Source organism: Arachis duranensis, chromosome 4 (assembly GCF_000817695.3).
Source record: "Arachis duranensis cultivar V14167 chromosome 4, aradu.V14167.gnm2.J7QH, whole genome shotgun sequence".
In the NCBI taxonomy this organism is placed as follows: domain Eukaryota; kingdom Viridiplantae; phylum Streptophyta; class Magnoliopsida; order Fabales; family Fabaceae; genus Arachis; species Arachis duranensis.
The window spans coordinates 119,518,556-119,538,196 of NC_029775.3; the positions used below are offsets into that span (position 1 = coordinate 119,518,556).

The 19,641-nt window shown below is 34.8% G+C and overlaps 3 protein-coding genes across 3 annotated transcripts; 2 read left to right on the forward strand and 1 right to left on the reverse strand.

Moving 5' to 3' along the window:
* Positions 1–419: 419 nt before the first annotated feature.
* On the forward strand, positions 420–1,813 carry LOC107486462 (dirigent protein 9). The gene has a single exon (XM_016107006.3). The coding sequence runs from the start codon at positions 529–531 to the stop codon at positions 1,639–1,641; it is 1,113 nt and encodes a 370-aa protein (XP_015962492.1). The 5' UTR covers positions 420–528; the 3' UTR covers positions 1,642–1,813.
* Positions 1,814–2,879: 1,066 nt separating this feature from the next.
* On the reverse strand, positions 2,880–11,726 carry LOC107486461 (histone-lysine N-methyltransferase ATX2). The gene is made up of 23 exons (XM_016107005.3): positions 10,786–11,726; positions 10,353–10,404; positions 10,169–10,243; positions 9,819–10,041; positions 9,518–9,638; positions 9,308–9,412; positions 8,854–9,056; positions 8,287–8,379; positions 8,031–8,128; positions 7,533–7,703; positions 6,938–7,081; positions 6,679–6,726; positions 6,399–6,510; positions 6,251–6,316; positions 6,107–6,168; positions 5,818–5,874; positions 5,518–5,586; positions 5,179–5,374; positions 4,560–4,832; positions 4,344–4,405; positions 4,176–4,254; positions 3,693–3,888; positions 2,880–3,535 (listed from the first exon to the last, which is right to left on the reverse strand). The coding sequence occupies exons 1-23, from the start codon at positions 11,493–11,495 to the stop codon at positions 3,394–3,396; spliced, it is 3,357 nt and encodes a 1,118-aa protein (XP_015962491.1). The 5' UTR covers positions 11,496–11,726; the 3' UTR covers positions 2,880–3,393.
* Positions 11,727–15,218: 3,492 nt separating this feature from the next.
* LOC107486460 (WD repeat-containing protein VIP3) lies at positions 15,219–19,033 on the forward strand. Its single transcript, XM_016107004.3, has 2 exons — positions 15,219–15,685; positions 18,058–19,033. The coding sequence occupies exons 1-2, from the start codon at positions 15,347–15,349 to the stop codon at positions 18,670–18,672; spliced, it is 954 nt and encodes a 317-aa protein (XP_015962490.1). The 5' UTR covers positions 15,219–15,346; the 3' UTR covers positions 18,673–19,033.
* Positions 19,034–19,641: the final 608 nt, after the last annotated feature.

The window sequence follows — 19,641 nt, forward strand, 5'->3', positions numbered from 1 at the left end:
AAAAAAAAGTCACCATATTATGCAATTCAAAAACATTATTTGTACATTAAAATCAGTTATTATATATTTATATACAAATATATATATTATTTAATTCATTTTCAATGTGTATTTTATATTTTAAAATATATTTTATATAAATAATTAATTTTAGTGACTAATTTTAGTATACATCTAACATAGTTAAAAACAATTACATAAATTTAATAGGTTAAATTTTAATCATCATTAACAGTGTAATTTTAATCAAATTGGTTTCGTTGGTGACACAAATGAGAACACATTCTAATTAGTGAGGAGTTGTTTTAACCAAAGCACACACTCCATGGACAAATATCCAACCACTCCATAATACATATATCAACATATATATCAACTCCACTCCAATCAAAGATTTAATTACATATCCTCTCCTATATTCTTGTGTGTGTGTATATAACAGAAAGAAGAAATCTGCTTCAACAACAAAATCCTTCTCTCGAACTCAAATCATCACTACAACACATACAACTTTCTGTGTAAATTAAAATGGCCAACGGTTTTTGCATCTTTTTCTTCCTGTTCACAATATTTTCAGTTGCTTACTCCGCAAGAAATCTAGATGAAATTAATCCCCAACCCCAACAACCCGTAGGCAATCTACCAGGACCTGGAGTTGCTACCATTCCTTCAGTCACAACAGGACCAATTCCCATCACACCCCAAATAACTCCGGTCGTAGCCGCAACCCCAGCCACAGCCACAGCCACTGCCACTGCCACTGGTCCTGCAACTGGAGATTCAGGTGTTGAAGATGCCAATGCGGGCACAGGCATTGAAGTTACCAATGCAGGCCCACCAGTGGCTAGTCCGGCCAACGAGGGAACTCCGGCCGAACTTCCACAACCACAAGCCCAAGTCCCAGCCATCCCTGAAGCAACACCACAATCAAAAGAGCCGTCACTTTCTTTCTTCATGCATGACATCCTTGGAGGATCACAACCATCAGCCAGAGTAGTGGCCGGAATCATCGCGAGCACCGATGTAACCGGCCTACCATTCTCAAAAGCCAACAACAATATCTTCCCAATAAGTGGAGGAATCCCACTAGTTAACCCCAAACTCAATGGAATCATCACCAATAACAATTTGCCACTCCTTGTAGGCCTAAGTGGTGGACAAGCCTCCCCTGTGTTCAAAAATAGTGGTACCGGCAACACGGTTACAGGAAGCAGTACCCAGCCGTTTATCACGGCTGGGAACCTCCCGGCCGGGTTGACAGTACAAAAACTCATGTTTGGCTCTGTGACTGTGATTGATGACCAATTAACAGAAGGGCCAGAGCTAGGTTCTGCTGTGATTGGAAAGGGACAAGGATTCTACTTGGCTAGTTCATTGGATGGTTCAAGCAAAACAATTGTGCTTACAATTTTGATGCATGGTGAAAGTGAGAATCACAACAATGGAATTGAGGATACTATAAGTTTCTTTGGGATTCATAGGACTGCATCAACAGAATCTGAGGTAGCAGTGATTGGTGGAACTGGTAAGTATGAGAATGCTAAAGGGTATGCTACTGTGGAAACACTTCTCAAGGAGGATCAGCACACCACAGATGGGGTTGATACCATACTCAATTTCAATGTCTATCTTTCTGAGTAGTGAATTGTAGATCGACTTTCATATTTCTACTTTCAATGTGTGTGCGTGTGTGGTTAAAATTGTCACAATCATAGTCAATGTTTGACTAAGATTGATCCATCATTGCTAAAGAAACCTTTGTCATTCTTATACTACATGTGTGAAAATTATTACTATGTTATTATTATGTCTAGTTTCATGGAAATTGCAAAATTAAAAATGACAATATAAAATTAAGTACTTTTGAACACAATTTTGTATGATTTCCTTTTGCAATAGGTGTGATCTTTGTAAAAAACATCCATTAAGAAAAACGTGAACATAAGCTTCATTATACTAGATTTGGTGAAAGTACAGTACATACCTCTTGTAGAGATGTCTTTAACTCCAACCAAGTCAACAACTCTGCTTTCACTGCTCAATTAGTTTCATTGGCCATAACAGAAATAATTTTGAGAAATTATATTTCTATCATTTTTTTGGCACACCATTAAGTTATATTTTTCTATGGTATAAAGGATAAAATTTTATTTTTTTTAATTTATTAATCACTTTTAATACCAAAAGTGAAAGATATATATAAAAATTGGTGTATATAAATATTCTTCAATATCTTTTGTATTCATCATTAGAGACTGTTGACTTATTTTCTTCTATTATGATTAGGTTAGGTATGTATGTTATGTGGATTCGACATTCCATCTATGAGAATTTGCAAACTAATACAATATAAATTTATTTTGAACTAATTTCTTGAAAGAGTATACTATGTTTCAATTATATATCATATTTTAAAAATATTTTAGCTAAAAAACTTTTATAGAATAAATGAAATGTACAATAATATTTAAGTAATAATCTAATAATAATCTCTTAAAATTAAACTCAATATCCTGACATCTCAGCACTATCTTTGTGCTTTACAAAAGTCAATTATGTATTGAGTTTAGTGTAGGGGATAAAATTGGCTTTTTTGGAGTAAGGAGCTAGTGGCTCCTCAGTATGGGCAGAAATGAACCAAACAGGTTCACTTTAATTAAAGAATGAGACTAAATCACTAAATGCCTAATTGATGAGCTTGGGCTAGCTCATGAATTGCTTAGTCTCAATGAGATAAAATTCATGGAATAGCTATCTTTCAAACTTAGTAAGCTGAAATTACTCATACAAGAATATAGCAACAATAATAAAAATAATAAGCATAATAAGATAAGAGTAATAATAAATGTGCATTTGGCATTCCTATGATGGGCAGGCAATTTCGCAATCAGCATTTGCTATAATTCCAATTCTAAATTTCATTTCATTTGTATGAAGCTTTAATGTAATTACAAATGTGTACCTATCCAATGGCAAGTTACAATATCTCAGCAAGTTGGTTGAAGTTAAACAGAGGCCTTAATTCTGGCAATGAATTTCAAATGTGGCATTTGTAACAAGTTTGGTGGTGTCTTTCCAAATTACTATAACCAGTAACACCAAAGGAACCCCACAATCGCGAGCCTGACATAAACTTCTCAGTTAGAGTTACGATGAAGCAATGGGATATGTACAACAATGTCGTCCAGGAAACTCGTAGAATCCATGGCAGAAGTTGTTGGACAAAAAAGGATCCAGATGGATCTTACAACTTCTGTGCATAAAGCTTTAAAAATCTGCAACAAAAGAAGAAAGAGAAAAGATGGGGAAGACTCTAATAGTCTTATTGGGAGCCTCAATCGACAAGAAATGACCAAAGGTGTCGCACTGCAAGAGCACTCGCAATTGCTTACCTCATTCTCCTCTCCAATCTATCAACTCGTTCCGAGGTGCATACAGTGCAGTAGCTCGCTCTTCTGCCTCAGTATCATTAACTATACCTCGGCATTTTGGGAAACCACAGTAACAAGAAAGCCGCTCATCAATTGAGAAAAATCTGTCACATGAAACAAATACAGTCAGAACAATATTAAACAATGAAGTATAATATATTTGAAAACTGCAATTTTGCACAGAGCTAAAACCAATACAAAAGTCAGTTGTATGGTTGTTTTTAGTGTGCATATCATAATTCTTTTGAAGAAGAGAGAAACCTATAATCATATGTAAGCTCTTCCCATTGTTTAATGTCCCTCTTTGCAAATATTATAATATGCTCATCCCCATTAGCATTAATAACTCGCGAATAGCAATTCGGCTGCACAGAAACAGAAACTATATAGGTGAGCAATAAATTGAAGATCTGACTCTTTTGTTCTTCATCCAACATGAAGGTACAAAAACCGAATCAAACTTAAGAGAGAAAGTCCAGAAGATAAAATATAGTAACTAGATTTATTCATAACAGATGCTGCAATAGTTGTATCATTCTTGTCCATGTTGGCAATTAATGAGCTGAAATTTGAAAATATTCCTTTTTTTTGTGCTAGTGTAAGGGGAAGATAAAAACAAAGAACAATGTAATATCACTAAATGATTGAAGCTGATTCAATGGACATCTAATTCTCAAACAAATTAGTTGCCAGACAACAATGTCACCTTTAATGCAAGCAGATATAATTATTCAGAAAAACTTACCACCAAAGAATTGTATATGAAGCGCTCTCTCCGGTCAGCTATGGGAGGCCTAACAAGTTCACCAGTGTATTCAATCACCTGGAGAGAGGAAATTATTACAATCACCCCTTCAAGATTAATTTCTCTAATATAAAGTAGGGCCATTTAAATGAGAATGTTATCTTTACCATGTCTCCACCTTTATATGGATGCTTTGCAAATATGCCAAATCCATGAATTCTTGATTTCCCTAAAATTTTGGTAGACACAGAATATCGAATATGTTATAATGAGACAGGACAGCTTCATTGCTGTGAAAGTAGATTACGATACTTTAGGCCAAAAAAAGGCAACAAATACATATATAACATTTCTGATCATATAAAGCAGAGAATGATTCCTACCAAATGCTAGCCGTTTGCGAAAAGTTTTCCTCATGTACTTGTACTTCTCTGAAATAGAAAGTATGTCGCCCGAATCATCACCCAAAGAGGTCCTCAGCCTATGTACTTGGGCGCAGACTCCTCTGCCAGAAGGTTCTAGTTCATTAGACAACCCATGCTGGCAGTACCCACCTATTAGGTATGGTTGGTTCTCAACAAACAAACGTTTTGACGATGCAGCTGCAAGAACTTCAGGTTCTTTCCGTCCTCTCCGGCCAAAATAATCATATGGTTCTGCCCAAGAAGAATTAAAACAGACGTTTTAGTCAATCCCATTATCAATTAATTATTTATACTGAAGAATTCATACAAAGCAACATGAGAACCCATATCAAGAGAATAGGAATCCATCTCCTGTAGCCAATAGAAGAGCTAACATACAGAGATAAAGGGCATCCCAGTTCACATAGCATCCCGTGTTAACACGGGATCTCGGAAAGAGCTGTAGCCAAACACCCATAGAGAGATAAAACATCCAGTAAAACCTTTTACAGATTTACCTTTCCTAGTTTTGGGACCCTTTTATCAAGGCTCCACTATGTGCTTCAATAAAAATAAAAAGGACTGGTAAATATTTTACCACTTCGAGCACAACCAGATGGGTTGGGTGGTGGTTCATAGTCAGAACATGGACCCGCAGCTCGAACAATACGTTCATTGGCAACAGAATGCTCATTAGATGGCTGCCTATGTTTCTTGCAAAAAGAAAGCAGTCGAATGCACTGCTCTTCATCATCATCAACAGAAAGTAGATAGAGCCTGTCCTCATTCTCAAGCTATAAATAATAAAAATTAAAAATAAATAAATGAATAAAGAAATCAAACTTTTAGTTAATTATCGTATCAAAGCCAACACCACACTGTCAAACAGAGTAATCAATAGAACATGGTATATTGAATAAGAACAAAGGAGAAATACCTCAACACAAAGACCAGCAGCACGAGCACAAAGTGGATGATATGCTACTCGGCAAGAATTGTTTGAACACTGCAGAATTGATATGTGAAATAGAGAAAAATACAATTAAGTCTCGCATAGAGTCTTTCAAAAAAAAGAAAGAAAAAAAATCATGCACATGATTGTGCATTTGACCACTAACTGGTTGTTCTTTATGGTTCAGTTAGTGCCTTAATGGAGATTCAGTGCTCTACTGCTCCAACTAGAAAATGCTTACTTAAAGTACTCTTCTATTAAAAGCTCAAAAGCCAAACTACTTACTTGGATGCAAGCACCATAAGATACACCACATATGCTACATAACAACTTCCAGCGGTCCTGTTCAGATTAAAACATCTCAGGATTAATAGGAAAGTAAATAAAAAAAAGTTGTGCACGAACTGAATAAAGACTCTGGTAAAAACATTATCACCATGAAATAAATGACACAAGCAATCAGATGGAGATTATAAAAGAAAAAGATAAATACTGGAAATTCTGATCTAACCAAAAACTTATAAACTCAAAAAAAAATCCTTGAAAACAATAAAATTTAGTCATAGAGGCCTACCTTACTGATTCTGTTCAAACCATCAATAGGTTCCATCTTTTTTACATCAGCTAAGCAAGTCTCTGACAAATTTTATAAACTCTTAGCAAATATAAGCAAGCTATTGAGTGAAATAAAGAAAATTTAAGTCATACACAAACAAACCAGGTATCCACATAGCACAAGCCAAATGTGCCCATCGGCCATCTGTTGTAGGCTTCATTGCCCCTCCTATAAGAAACTCAATTATAAATACTAAATGTTGTGTAAGTCAATATTTAATACAGCATAATTTGTACAGAACTCATCATACCTATTAGTGGACATAAGCAACAAGGTGGTGGAGGATCACCCGATCGACATAAGTTGCACAACCATAGCACTCCATTAACAGATTCCAGTTCTCCATAGCATCTAGCATGTACCTATGAAAAATATAATTCATGGCTCACAATGATAATACCAATAAATGGATAAACCACTAGAGCTTTAATGATTCACTAGGAAGTAAAAGACAGATGTTAACCTCAATATTCATATATAATCTGCATAATCAAGAGAAAGAGTTGCATAAAAAATTTTGGGGGTCATACCATCATCCTGCATTTGTCACACTGCAGAAACAGATTGGTCTCGTATTCCTTACAACATAAATAATGCCCATTAGCAAGCAGGACATAAAACCAAATAATAAATAAACAAGCAACAAAGTAACATGTTTTATTTCCTTGAATGAACTGGGTCATAAAAGAAAGGATAAATAAAAAGGGAAAACGTTAAATAGAATGCTTTGGAGGATTAAAGATATGTGTGTGTGTGTGTGAGAGAGAGAGAGAGAGAAAGAGGGTATACCTCATCCATGTGGCAGACATTGCACTTATCAAGATCAAACCAATTAATATGAACCGGCCTATAACCAACAGGTAGGTCATTATATCTTCTGGAACCTAACTTCAAACTTGATTTCTTTGAAGAAACTTTGGATTTGGATAATCCCTGGAATTGACAAGACTTCGGTCAGTGAAAATTAAGCATCGGGTGCATAGGTTGAAACATGGGTATGATAGACAAAACAATTGGCTAACTCAAGTTGACATGTGAAAGAGAGAAAGAGACTGATTAAATAGAGATCAAAGAAATGATTATAATACAGCCAATAATAAGCTAAAGATAATGTACAGTAAGAGAAGTAGAACAAGTGAGTAGACTGACAATCCCTACAAGTGTCAGCTTCTCAGTAAAACAAGTAAGCTTTAACATGAGGTAGGTTCATTCAACCAGCTACATGGATCAATCAACACAAATATACCATTAAGTAATGGAACTCTTTTTAGGTTATAGGTCTCCTATAGGGTATAGCTCAAAATTTTCCAGTCCATTTCATTAATTTCAAAAGTATTGACTTTATGTTCGAGGTCAAAAGAAAAAATAGAATGAAATAGAATACCTGTATTAGTTTAGCTACTTCAGGATTGGAGAAACCAAACATACCAGTCCCAGATTCATATCCGCTTTCTACCCTATCTTCCGCAACAGAAGCTTCAGAACCATCCTTTTCTAATTTATTTATCCTTTGGTATATTTGGTTCCAGCAAGCTGATGGTGTATGATTGTTGAACTGTACCAGACATTTGATGTTATATTAACAAAAGTAATAAGCAAAATAGGTCCCTCTCTACTCTTTTTTACATGGAAAAATACGAGTTGAATAGTAAGGTCAAGACAACTAAGGAATTCAACAATGATCAAATAAACACAATTTCCTGTCATAAAAAAATGGTATGCCGCCATAGATCACAGTATTTTGTCAACCAAAACGGGAAATTTAAAAAGAATTAAAGAGGACATAAAAGTCTTTTTTTTATATAAAACAAGTGGAAGATCATCAAATATTAGTAGAAAAATGTATCCAGGAGCAAACTCATTCCTTAGAGTAGAAGCCAACCTGCTCACCACCATCAACTGTCACTCTAAATAGAGGTCGTTCTTTGGACTCTGGATCTCTCAGGACCTCCATTTTATAAGCAGCAGATACTTTAGCATCTAAACAATCGAAGGGAGAAAATAAGGGGCATTAAACAACAGAATGAAAACTACTATATTAACATGAAAAAGAAAAAGTTTACATCATCTTTGACAAACATAAGAATATGTCATACAAAGAGCCCAAATAACCATAAATAGATAAGTAAATGTTTCACCAGTGACTGAAGTAAACTTCCTCACTGCAGTGTACCCTTCAGGCCAGATGGATTTTCCATCACAGAAAGATGAAGAATCTTCAACTACTTTCCCTGAAAAAGATGAGTTTTAAATTCCATTTGAGTACAATGCTCTTTGATAACTTGAATCTCATATATGTGATGCTCTCTGCTGACATATAATTACATAATATGCATGCTGTAAATCTATACAGAAGTATCATTCAGCCATTATATTTATTTTTAGGGGGAAAAATCAGGTTCTGTTGAAAATGCCATAGACTTGAGCCATATTGATCCATGTATTCAAAGATATTAAAGAATTTACATTTAATCCACTCTGATTGTAAAACTTTATGAAATTAGATATCAGTAGGCAAGAAAGTACACATTATAGCATTTGTTCCCCTGTAAAAGCAAAAGATATTAATGGTTGATTGATCATGTAAAATATTCTATGAAAAATAACCAAAGCCTTTTGTTTGGACACTATTACTTGTCAAGTTTAATACAACTACTTGCTGCAGATACATAAGGGAAATATAACTGCAGATATTGACAAATTACCAAGGCTTATAATTTGTAGGTCTCCTACTTCCAAGGGAAATTTAATGTTTTCCAGTGCTATGGAAGGCTCTTTGTCACTCAAAGAATCTTCTCCTGAACCTGTACACTGTCCATCCTCTCCAGTTACATTTTTACAGTCATCAGCTGTACATCCTTTTTGCAACGCTAGCATCTCTGAGGGAAGTTTCTGTTCATTTAAATACCTGTTATGTCAAATTGAAAAACCACAAATCTGAGCTACCATGTGAACACCACTCAATTTTGAATGCCAAAGCAGAGTACGTAAGGAACTAAGGACCAAAGATAAACATTAAGAATTCAGAACTGCAAAAAATGCTAACTGGTCATAACTTTGACCATTAAAATTGAAACAGCATTTGTTCCCTCTTTTTGATATTATAGTTGCCAAAAGTGAGACCTGATGAACTTAAAAGGGCGAAATGGTTAACATTACCTCTTTGCCTCTTCCATACTGTCAAAGAAACTGGTTTTGTTGCACTTTGTGTATAGCTCAGTAAGAAGTCCACTTAGGAACGATTTCACCTGCTGCAGTCTAACCCTGAAAAATAGGAAAAGGTAGAATGAGTCTAGAGTGAAAAGGCAAAAGTCTTACACTGAACACAAAGAACAACTTTTTCCCATTAATTTTAACATAATACTAAACCTTGCAAAGTCATGGGTGCCAAAAAACTGGACAGGAACCGAGTTTCCTCCCAATGTATTCAAACCCTTGCACTTGCGTGCAAGTGATTCATCCAGAACAACAGCTGGCCACATTGCATGGCCTACAAAACAAACAAAATAATATCATACAAAGTCGTTATAAAAATACCATCATCGACTAGTAACAGATAATGCAAGAACTAAACAAACAACATGGATTAGACACCACGTGACCTCCCTAGAATACAGTTTGAGGAAAGAAGTGAATACAAGATAAAAAAAAAAAAGTAATTTTAGCAAACCTGTTAGCTTAGCCCATACGATGTCTCCAGGTTCAAATTGTTGACAATCATTCAAACTTGCAGCCATCGCAAGCATCTCTTCAACATCACAATCAGAGACATTACTGTCACGAACTTTGCCATAATTCAAATTCAAGCGCTTCATCTCCTCGCGGGAGATATGAAATTTCACATTTTCATTTGAAAGAATTAAATTTTCTTCCTCGCCATCATCATATTTTACCTGCATAAATTTTATTTATATAGATCTCTCAAATAAGAAATCGTCCGGTATTACCAAACACAGAAATCAGAGACTTGCATAGTTTTTCAGTTAAGGTAAGTAATAATTAAGATAAGTGAGGCCTTACATGGTGTATCTTAGTTTCGATATCATAACCTTTGACATGGCCAGCGTACCATTTTATATCCATTGGCCAAAACACCTGCATAAAACAATCACCTCCGTTGTCAGTAATCTGCAATAAAATAGCATGAACAAACTCGGTGTTACAAACACAAAACTTGTAACCGAAGAAAAGTACAGAATATTGCCTTGCATCGCAATCCAATGAACGCCTCAGGGTCAGCATTATCAAAACTCAACCTGCATCAAGTGCAATTAACATTCACTTAAGATTCCAAGAATGGTTCCTTCCCTTCTAACATGCAGATATCATAAACCCTTAACAACAAAATACACATAGCCTTAGAGCCTCTTTTGCAACATATTATTTCGATAAACTTATCATCACATTTGAAACCTAAATTAAGCTATAATCCAAACACACTAAATGCCGGAGCTCAAAACTTCCAACTTGCCTATATATTTAACCAGCAAAGTTCAGCTCCGTGGATTTTTTTTTCTTTCGAAAACACCCCACAAAAATAACATAGTGGATACATGCTCAACACGAATTCCCCAATTTCAATAACTGGCATTTTAGCTGAAGTAGCAAGAAACAGAAAAAAAAAAAGGAAATTTTACCCAACCCATCTCTTCACTGTACGAGATTCAGATACCAACTTCTCCACTGAAACGCCGCCACCACCACCACCACCACCATCGTTATTACTAATGCGGCATTCTCTCAATCTAGGCCCGTCGTCAAGCACTCCCAACGCGCCCAAATCCACTCCCAATTTCTCCAGCTCGGTGGTCCCAATCTTCCTCTTCTTCGAAGTCACCCTTTCCGCCGGGTCCTTCCCAGCCCGACCCGATAATGAATTGTAAAACGACGCAGTAGTAGAACCAGAACCACCCCTCTTTCGCCGCCGAGAGTAAACAAAAATTAGCGGTGGCTTATCATCATTGCTGTCAACATCATTCGGCGGAACAACAACAACAGAACTATCAGTAGAAACATTGTCAGCATCATCACCACCGTTGTTGTTGCAGTTCGTCGTTTTGGCGCTAACGTCGTCGTTTTGGTGAAAATGCGGTGTGAGCTTGCGAGCCTTAACTTTCTTGGACATGACGTTGGAGGAGCCACTGCAGGGTGACGTGGCAGAGTAGAGATGATCCAATGGAAGGTACCTTATGGTTGCGCCTCTTGTTGTATGAACGTCGATGGTTCCGTTATCTTCTTCTGCTGCTGCTATTGCTCTTGCTGTAGTTGCCGCTGTTGCGGTTGTGACAATGGTTTCTTCGCAATCTTCGGGTTCTGCTGATTCACGTGGTTGTGGAAGGAATGCCATTGCAGAAAGAGAGAGAATTGGATAGAGAGAATGAAACAACTGAAAAAAGGGGAATTTTGGGAATGTTAGGGTTTTGGAGGGAGAAAGAAAGAGGGGCGTTATTGGATTTGGCCACAAACAAAATGTGTGTTTTCCCGCCGTGTGAAGAATGGGAAAAAAGAAAAACTCTCTCTCTCTCTCTCTCTCTCTCTCACACTCTCTCTTTTCTCTCTCACACACTCTCTCTCACTCTAGTCAAGTGATGAAGCTGCTATGTTTCTTTCCTTTTCTTAATTCTTATGTTGAGCTGAAGCTGCCAGCATACAAAGAATAAATTATTAATTAGATAGAAACTTAGATGCAGTTGAGTTGGTAAAGTTGATAGTTGAGAGTCCTTAGATGAAAATTTAGTCAAATCAATAAAATTATCTAACGACTCTTAGTTATCAATTTCACGTAGAGTCGACTGGACTGAGTTTTTACTTATTAATTGTTATTTTGTTAATTATTATTTTTAAGTTTTCACTTTTGTTATTTTTTGTTATTAATTATTAATTAAAAGATTAAGGAACAAAACAATTTAAACTTGTTTTGACACCATTTATTTGATTTAGCTGAGCATAGTAGTGAGCTGAATAAGGAAGTCTTGGGATGTGTTTGTTTTTTCCTTGGCAACTTCAGACGTGCATTGAATCTGCTGTTCTGCTTCAAACTCAAACAAAGCGATCAGCTGTTTCAGATTTTTCAGATCTTGTGTGTCTAATGTGTTTGTGTTATTTTTTTTAATGTAATTTGTCACGTTCTAACTAATTTCTAAGCAATTTCAAAGTTGATTAATTTTAAGATCCTTTTTGATAGACAGTTTTTTTAATTTATTTTATTCGATATGCAAATTTTTATTACAATAGCTGTTTGAAATTAAGATCAAATATTAGATATCTTTACTTTTATTTGAAAATCAAATTTATATAATTTGTAAACTTTTGGAGATTACTTTTTTATTCAATAAACCACGGGACTAATGTCCAAAAAGAAAAAACTAAACGTTAACTATTTTAGAAAAAATAATTTTAATAGTCACATAGAAATGTAAAGCAACACAATAACAAAGAGAAAACAAAATAACATCTTAATTACATGTAACCGTCAAATATTGTCAATTTATATTAGGTGTTTTTTTAACCCGTGTCGGAGAAGTATGACTAAGTTGATCGCATCATAATTCAATTGTAGAGACTAAAAATTCAAGTTCACTGCAGTTTTAGAATAAACTTTATCTTAATATTTGTAAAGCTAAGATTCAAACCCAAGAAGGATATCTCAAAGTTCGGTTTTTGAGTGACCATCCATAAATCAGTAGAGGCCTCCTACACATATAAGTCTTTTTGATTTACAAGTCTTATAAGTTAGCACAAGTTCAACAAAACACACGCACTACATTCTCATATTCAAAAGTAAATAAACGCACGTTATTCAACAACTTACCTGTTTCCAAAACGCGCTACTCACCATGCATTATGAATGACTTCCTTCTTTTTCCTCTATGAAAACGAGTTTCTTGCTAAATTTGAAGATAATGGAACTTTAAAAATACACCTAGACAATTACAGAAATACACCCAAAGAATTACAAAAATACACCCAAATGGTTACAGGAATTCACTCAAACGATTATAGGAATACACCTAAAGAATTACAAAACTACACCAAAGGATTTAAGAAATACACCCAAAATTCGTTGAAGTACACCTTATGCATAATTTAAAACTCTTTCTCTTTCTCCTCCTACTGCTTATTCTTCAAAAACGATTTCAGAACTTGATGTCAAAAAATAACGGAAATTGAGAATAACGAAGAAAAAAAACAGAGAGAAAAGCACGTAAATGAAGAAGGAGAAAAAGAAGGCAGGAAACAAAAGAAAAGAAGAAGAAGAAGAGGAAGATGAGAAAGAACGTGCAGTAATAAGAAGAAGGTGCAGTGAAAACGTGCAGTAGCGGTTCGAAGCACGTTAATATAAATGATTTGTATAAAAAAATGCTTGTATGAGGAGAATTATTCAAATCGATGTTGATATTGAAACAAGCAACAAATATGGCCGTAGAGTCTTTACAATTCCATCGCAACGTACTTTTCTATTCTTAGTGACTGTACCATTCGAGTTTAGCTTGATAAAATTTTATACAAAATAATGCTATAATATCTACTTGGGTAAAGTGATAATTTTAGGCTAAGAAGAGAGTTGTTTTATGAATTTTATCTTTGTTACAGATTTTGTCATTCTAAAAAATAATCTTGTTCTTATTAGGGGTGTAATCGGCTCGGTTCGGTTCGGTTTTGAACCGAAAACCAACCGAACCGACCTGATCGGTTCTTCAAAGAGACCAACCGTCCGGTTGACTGCAGTTTGAGCAACCGAACCGAACCAACGGCGGTTTGGTTCGGTCGGTTTTTTTGGTTTTTTTACACCTACTTATCTAAATTTAAAATGCCATAAAATGAAATTTAAAACCTTCAATAAACTAGAAAAACAAGAGTTTATCACATCCAAATCCAATACAAATTCAATTTAATTAAACATAAAACAAAAATAATTAAAAATGTCTAGCAAAACAACAAGATTAAAGGGTAAATGTGTAAAAATAAAGTTTTTGAACCAATATTTCGGTTCGGTTTGGTTTTTACTGAGCCAACCAAAAACCGAACCGAACCGTTCGGTTTAATTTCCAAAAAACAAAAAAAAACCAATTTTTTCGGTTTTCTTTTCGGTTGTTGTAAATTTCGGTTCAGTTTTGCGGTAAAATTCAGTCCGGTTCGATAACTTACACCCCTAGTTCTTATAACACTATAGAGCACTCATTGTATTGGAGAAGAACAGCAGCCAAAGAACCTCTTTAAGGGAGGAATGAAAAGACAAATTTCCAGTTAGATAGAATCATAAAGGATTGGTGAAAGTTGTTTGATCTTAAACTAGCATATATGTTCTTCCAGATTTTAGGTGTAACTCTGTAGTCGCACAAAATATGAAGCACAAACTCGAAAATTCTTGTTGGTGTTTATCTTTTAATTATTCATTGATTTCAAATTTATTATCTTCCTTTTAAAAATAAAAGAAGTGTTGAATTATTCAATTCATCTGTGAAATTATACTTGTGCAATATTTTGTTACAAAAGCTAGTTGATTAATCGGTACATTTAGAGTTTTATAATCCGTTTTTTATATATAATTTAGAAAATAATTAATATGTATAATATTAAATAAGATGATAAGTTTTTTAAATGGTTAATACGTGATTTTGTATTTAAGTTATAATAATTTGTATTTGTATGAGCGCTATTATTTTAATAAAAAAATATTTTTTTATTGAAAAAAGATTAGAAAAAGATGTTTTTCATATAATAAATAAATAAATAAATATTTTTATATTGTTATACCAAAAGATAATTGATAAATGAAAGATTTTTTTATATAAAATATCTAAACATAAAATTACTTTTACCTTTTTGTAAGATCTTTTAAAAAAAATAACTCGAAAAAAATCTTTTCTTAAAAGCTCACCCAAATAAACTCTTTATAATAAATGTATATTTGAGCTTATAATATATGAGATTTATATAGTATATATTTCTGATTTGGTTTGGTTTCTCATTTTTTTATAAATTATTTTATTTTTATTGGGCTAGTGTATTAAAAAAAAAAAACACTATTAGTGTGAAACCCATTGTCTCAAAAAAACATACGTAGGTATACGAGGGTTGAAATCAAAATCACTCCAAGAGTGAGCTAAGCTAAGTAAGCTAGGTTGAAGAAGAGAAGTTGCACTTCACAAAACTCACTTCTCCTCAACACTTATTCACTTTTGGCTTTCCCCTAAGATGAAACTGGCAGGGATCAAATCGGTGGAGAACGCCCACGATGATTCCATTTGGGCTGCCACGTGGCTCCCGTCAACCGCCTCCAGACCGCCGCTTCTCCTCACCGGCTCTCTGGACGAGACTGTTAGGATGTGGCGCTCTGACGATTTGGTTCTTGAGCGCACCAACACCGGTCACTGCCTCGGTGTAGCCTCAGTTGCCGCTCACCCCCTCGGCTCCATCGCGGCCTCCTCCTCGCTAGATAGCTTCGTTAGGGTCTTCGATGTTGATTCCAATGCCACAATTGCTACTCTCGAGGCTCCTCCTTCTGAAGTCTGGCAAATGCGCTTCGACCCTAAGGTTTATTGTTTGTTCTCACGTTGCTATTATTTTCCATTTTTCTATTCGTTTATATCAGAGCATAAGCATAAATCAACCCAAAAAATTTGAGTTCTTCGTAAAGAGTTTTATTAAATAAAATTTCATAGGGTGTTTTGGAATTTAAAATTAAAGGAGGTACTTTATTTATTAAATAAACTGCATGAATAATGGCATATGACCAAAAATAAAGAGGGAGATTTGATTGAAACATAAGAGTCTCAACGCAACTAAGTTGGTGAATTATATTTTAGAAGAAAAGAGATATGTAAGGCAAATTCTAGACCATTATCCGAAGGTATACTTTTAACTTTGGAATTAGTTTGTGTTTCAATCAAGGCAATGAAATTTTTAACATGTTGTGAATTGAGTTTTGCTTGAAAGGACCGATATTTCTAAATGCAATAACTCAAAACTGTTGAGAAAATGGCAATTTTCTTTGCTTTGAAATATGATATACATCAAGTTTCTATATGGTGTGAGGAAATAAAAGGAACCTGTCTAGGTAAAATATTAAGTTGTTGTGCGAAAATGCCACAAATTGGAAGGTGTGATAGGTGAAGTTTGTAAGGAGTTTATTTTGTGAAATGTAGAGCTTGCTTAAGATATATAACCCTGATGAAAAAAGGTAAGTTCACAGTGAAGTTTGTGTGTAATTTTAGAAATGGAAATTAAAATGTGGTAGGTAGAAAACATCATGAATAATTAATGAAGAAGAAAATTTGACCACCCCTTTGTGAGCAATAACATGTGAACCATTAGGCATGTAAACAATGATAGGTTTAATAGGATAATATGATGAAAACCATGATAAATTGGAAGCCAGTACAAATACACACTGGCATAGGGAAGAACTAGCGGCATTGGGGTTGAACCAAACATAGTCTCTGGTTGATTTGTGCTTGTGCTCTGATCGTTTATTCAAAAGTTGAAGCTTGTAGATGTTGGTTGAGCTATATATAGTGACTGGTGTGACTATGAAAATGCAATAGCCAATGATTATGCAAATTTAATGGCTGGTTGTATTTGTGTTAGCTAGCTTTGCTTGATCATGCAGTTTTGTTGTGGGAATGATCTATTCCGACATTTACATTTACTTTTTTATTTTTTTGGATTAATGAGAGACATATTCTTTGTTGAAAGGGGAATACCTATCTGCTAAATCAGAATTCCGGTTGCTTGCTGCATGTTGAACATATTTGTTGAAACAATAAACAGGGAATATTTGCATTCTTATATATGTATGCATCGTTTTTCTTTCTGGAGGAAGTTTTTTTGCTTCCCACATGTAGCCTTGGTCTAACGTCTCTTTCGGGGATGGTCTTAGTAAGACCAAAACAAGTAGAAACCATGATAGTGGACTTATGGTCAGCCATGCTTATTGAAAACATTATTTTTTCTTTCGATTTGGCTGAGGATTGGATAACTAGGTTCGTCCTTTTCCCTTTTCCTTGGTGTTTATCACTGGTGTGAGTATTTTATTGTCACCATAGTTTTTGTTATTTTGAAAGCCATGTTATAGTTTGACAGATTAAGCACATGCGCTGATTGAGTTTCCTTTGTCCCTTTTGTGTTTCTTGTGTAGTTGCATTAGCAATTTTTTCATGCTTAAAACCTACGTTACTATACAATATACTTGTTTGTTTACCTTTTCAAGAATTTTGTATTTGTCTTTTATTCTGATTAAAGGTCAGTTTGTAGTGTTTCTTTCCTTTACATATGTAATATGTAATTCACTTTTTGTTTTCTTTACCTTATCTTCTTCCCTAAGTCAAGTATCCTATTCATAGATACGAGGTTATTGTATTGATCATTTCAAAATTATTTTCTAATTATTTCAATGTTTGATTCTATATAAACATTCTTCAGTGTTCTAAGCAAATATTTTCTAGCTCTTCCTTATCACCTTATACTTTGAATTTTGTGAGTTCATATACTTGGCATTTATCATTTTAGTATGTTGTTTCTTTTATCTTTCTCCTTTACTTATGGAGATCCGGTACACCTTAAAAATTGAGATTGAGATTGAAAATTTTCAGGTATATGTGAAATTTTGTACTGAAAAGAACTCATTCATGAAGCTTTCACCCACAATTGAAACTTATTATATCTCAATTCTGGTGGTTATTTATTCAAATTAGTACTTTGTTCTGTGGACCCGCTGTTAACTTGTGCCCATTTATGGAATCTGTTAGTCGCTTAGCGTATGCGCACACTATAACAGAAATTTCTGTTGCCCTGAAGCCTTGCGATAGCAGTAAATAAATTGACCATTTTGTTGTGAATAGATTATTTTGTACATTTTAACTATACATGTAGTAGTTATTCAATTGGCAAAAAATCTTTTTCTTCAGGGTGCTGTTTTAGCAGTTGCTGGTGGAGGCAGTGCGTCGGTCAAGCTTTGGGACACTAACACATGGGAACTCGTTGCTACTTTATCCATTCCTCGTCCAGAAGGATCCAAACCGACGGACAAAAGTGGCAGTAAGAAGTTCGTCCTATCAGTTGCTTGGAGCCCTGATGGCAAGCGGCTTGCTTGTGGCTCAATGGACGGCACGATTTCTGTCTTTGATGTTCAGCGTGGCAAATTTTTACACCACCTTGAGGGTCACTACATGCCAGTACGGTCTCTTGTTTATTCTCCTTACGATCCAAGGCTACTATTTACAGCTTCAGACGACACTAATGTCCACATGTATGATGCTGAGGGGAAAGCTTTAGTTGGCAACATGTCGGGTCATGCAAGCTGGGTATTGTGTGTTGATGTGAGCCCAGACGGGGCTGCCATTGCCACAGGTTCGAGCGATAAAACTGTAAGACTATGGGATCTTGCCATGAGGGCGTCCGTGCAGACAATGAGCAACCATACAGATCAAGTGTGGGGAGTAGCATTTAGACCGGATGGACGAGGTGGTCGCCTTGCTAGTGTATCGGATGATAAGAGCGTATCCTTGTACGATTACTCCTGAATTAGATGATATGCACAATGACGACATGTACTTTTACTTTCTGTGGAACCTTGGTAAGTGGTAACTTCTTAGTGCATTATTTACGGCAAACTGACTTGAACAAAATGCATGGTTGTAAATGTTGTATCCGTATTTGATTGAGTATCCTTGTTCCCTGATTTGTTCCTCGTTGCGATCAAGCATTAAATTTATATTGCCATTTTCTAATTTATCCTTAGCAATGGGAGTGGTCCTATCAGACCTAACCAAGTTTGTCATGAAACAAAATCTTGGTCCAAGATTATTCTAGTGCTGTGTTATCCTTTTGTTCCTTTAACTGCATTTTTATTAATTTATCTCTTTCACACTCTTTTGTTACTTATATATGTTGTACAATTTATACATTTAAGGAAGTTCATCTTTTCTTTTCCAATCAAATAACACCACTAAGCACTAACCTAAAAAGTGCCGTTAAGTTTTAATATAGGATCCATATCTGTCTAAATTACTAATAGTAAATGTCAATGTTAATTTTTAATAATTAAATCACTATGTTCAAATTACTCTCTTTGTCAAAATAAATAAATAAATGAAAAAATTGTCTCCAAATACATTAAGTTGATAATGCCTAATATCCAGTCTAATATAATCCTAAATGTGGCACTTATTATCCAAACTCGTTGAATGTTTTCAAAACACAAATTGAACTATAATTATATCGTTTTAGTTTTGGAACAAAACTCTAATTAGTAATTACATCTTAAAAGTGACACTTAATATGATAGAAAAGAAAAAAAGAGAAGGGGAAAAAAAAAGAAAAATGTGAAAATTCAAATGTAGTCGACTTCACGTGAAGTTGATAGTTAAGAGTTATTAAATGAGTTATAAACTTCACGTGAAAGTGTGAAACAGACTGAATTTCCCCTATTAAAAAAAAACCCCAACGAGAGAAAGTAAAAAAGGAATCGGGAATAAAAAAATGGGAAGCGG

Bases quoted from the DNA above. Each gene is read 5' to 3' on its own strand.
- LOC107486462 (XM_016107006.3), top strand. From the start codon at position 529: ATGGCCAACGGTTTTTGCATCTTTTTCTTCCTGTTCACAATATTTTCA.
- LOC107486461 (XM_016107005.3), bottom strand. From the start codon at position 11,495: ATGGCATTCCTTCCACAACCACGTGAATCAGCAGAACCCGAAGATTGC. The intron at 10,042-10,168 runs GTAAGGCCTCAC...AAATTTATGCAG, and splicing joins TCGAAACTAAGATACACCAT to GTAAAATATGATGATGGCGA. The intron at 6,317-6,398 runs GTATGATGAGTT...AGTTTCTTATAG, and splicing joins TTGCTTATGTCCACTAATAG to GAGGGGCAATGAAGCCTACA.
- LOC107486460 (XM_016107004.3), top strand. From the start codon at position 15,347: ATGAAACTGGCAGGGATCAAATCGGTGGAGAACGCCCACGATGATTCC. The intron at 15,686-18,057 runs GTTTATTGTTTG...CTTTTTCTTCAG, and splicing joins AAATGCGCTTCGACCCTAAG to GGTGCTGTTTTAGCAGTTGC.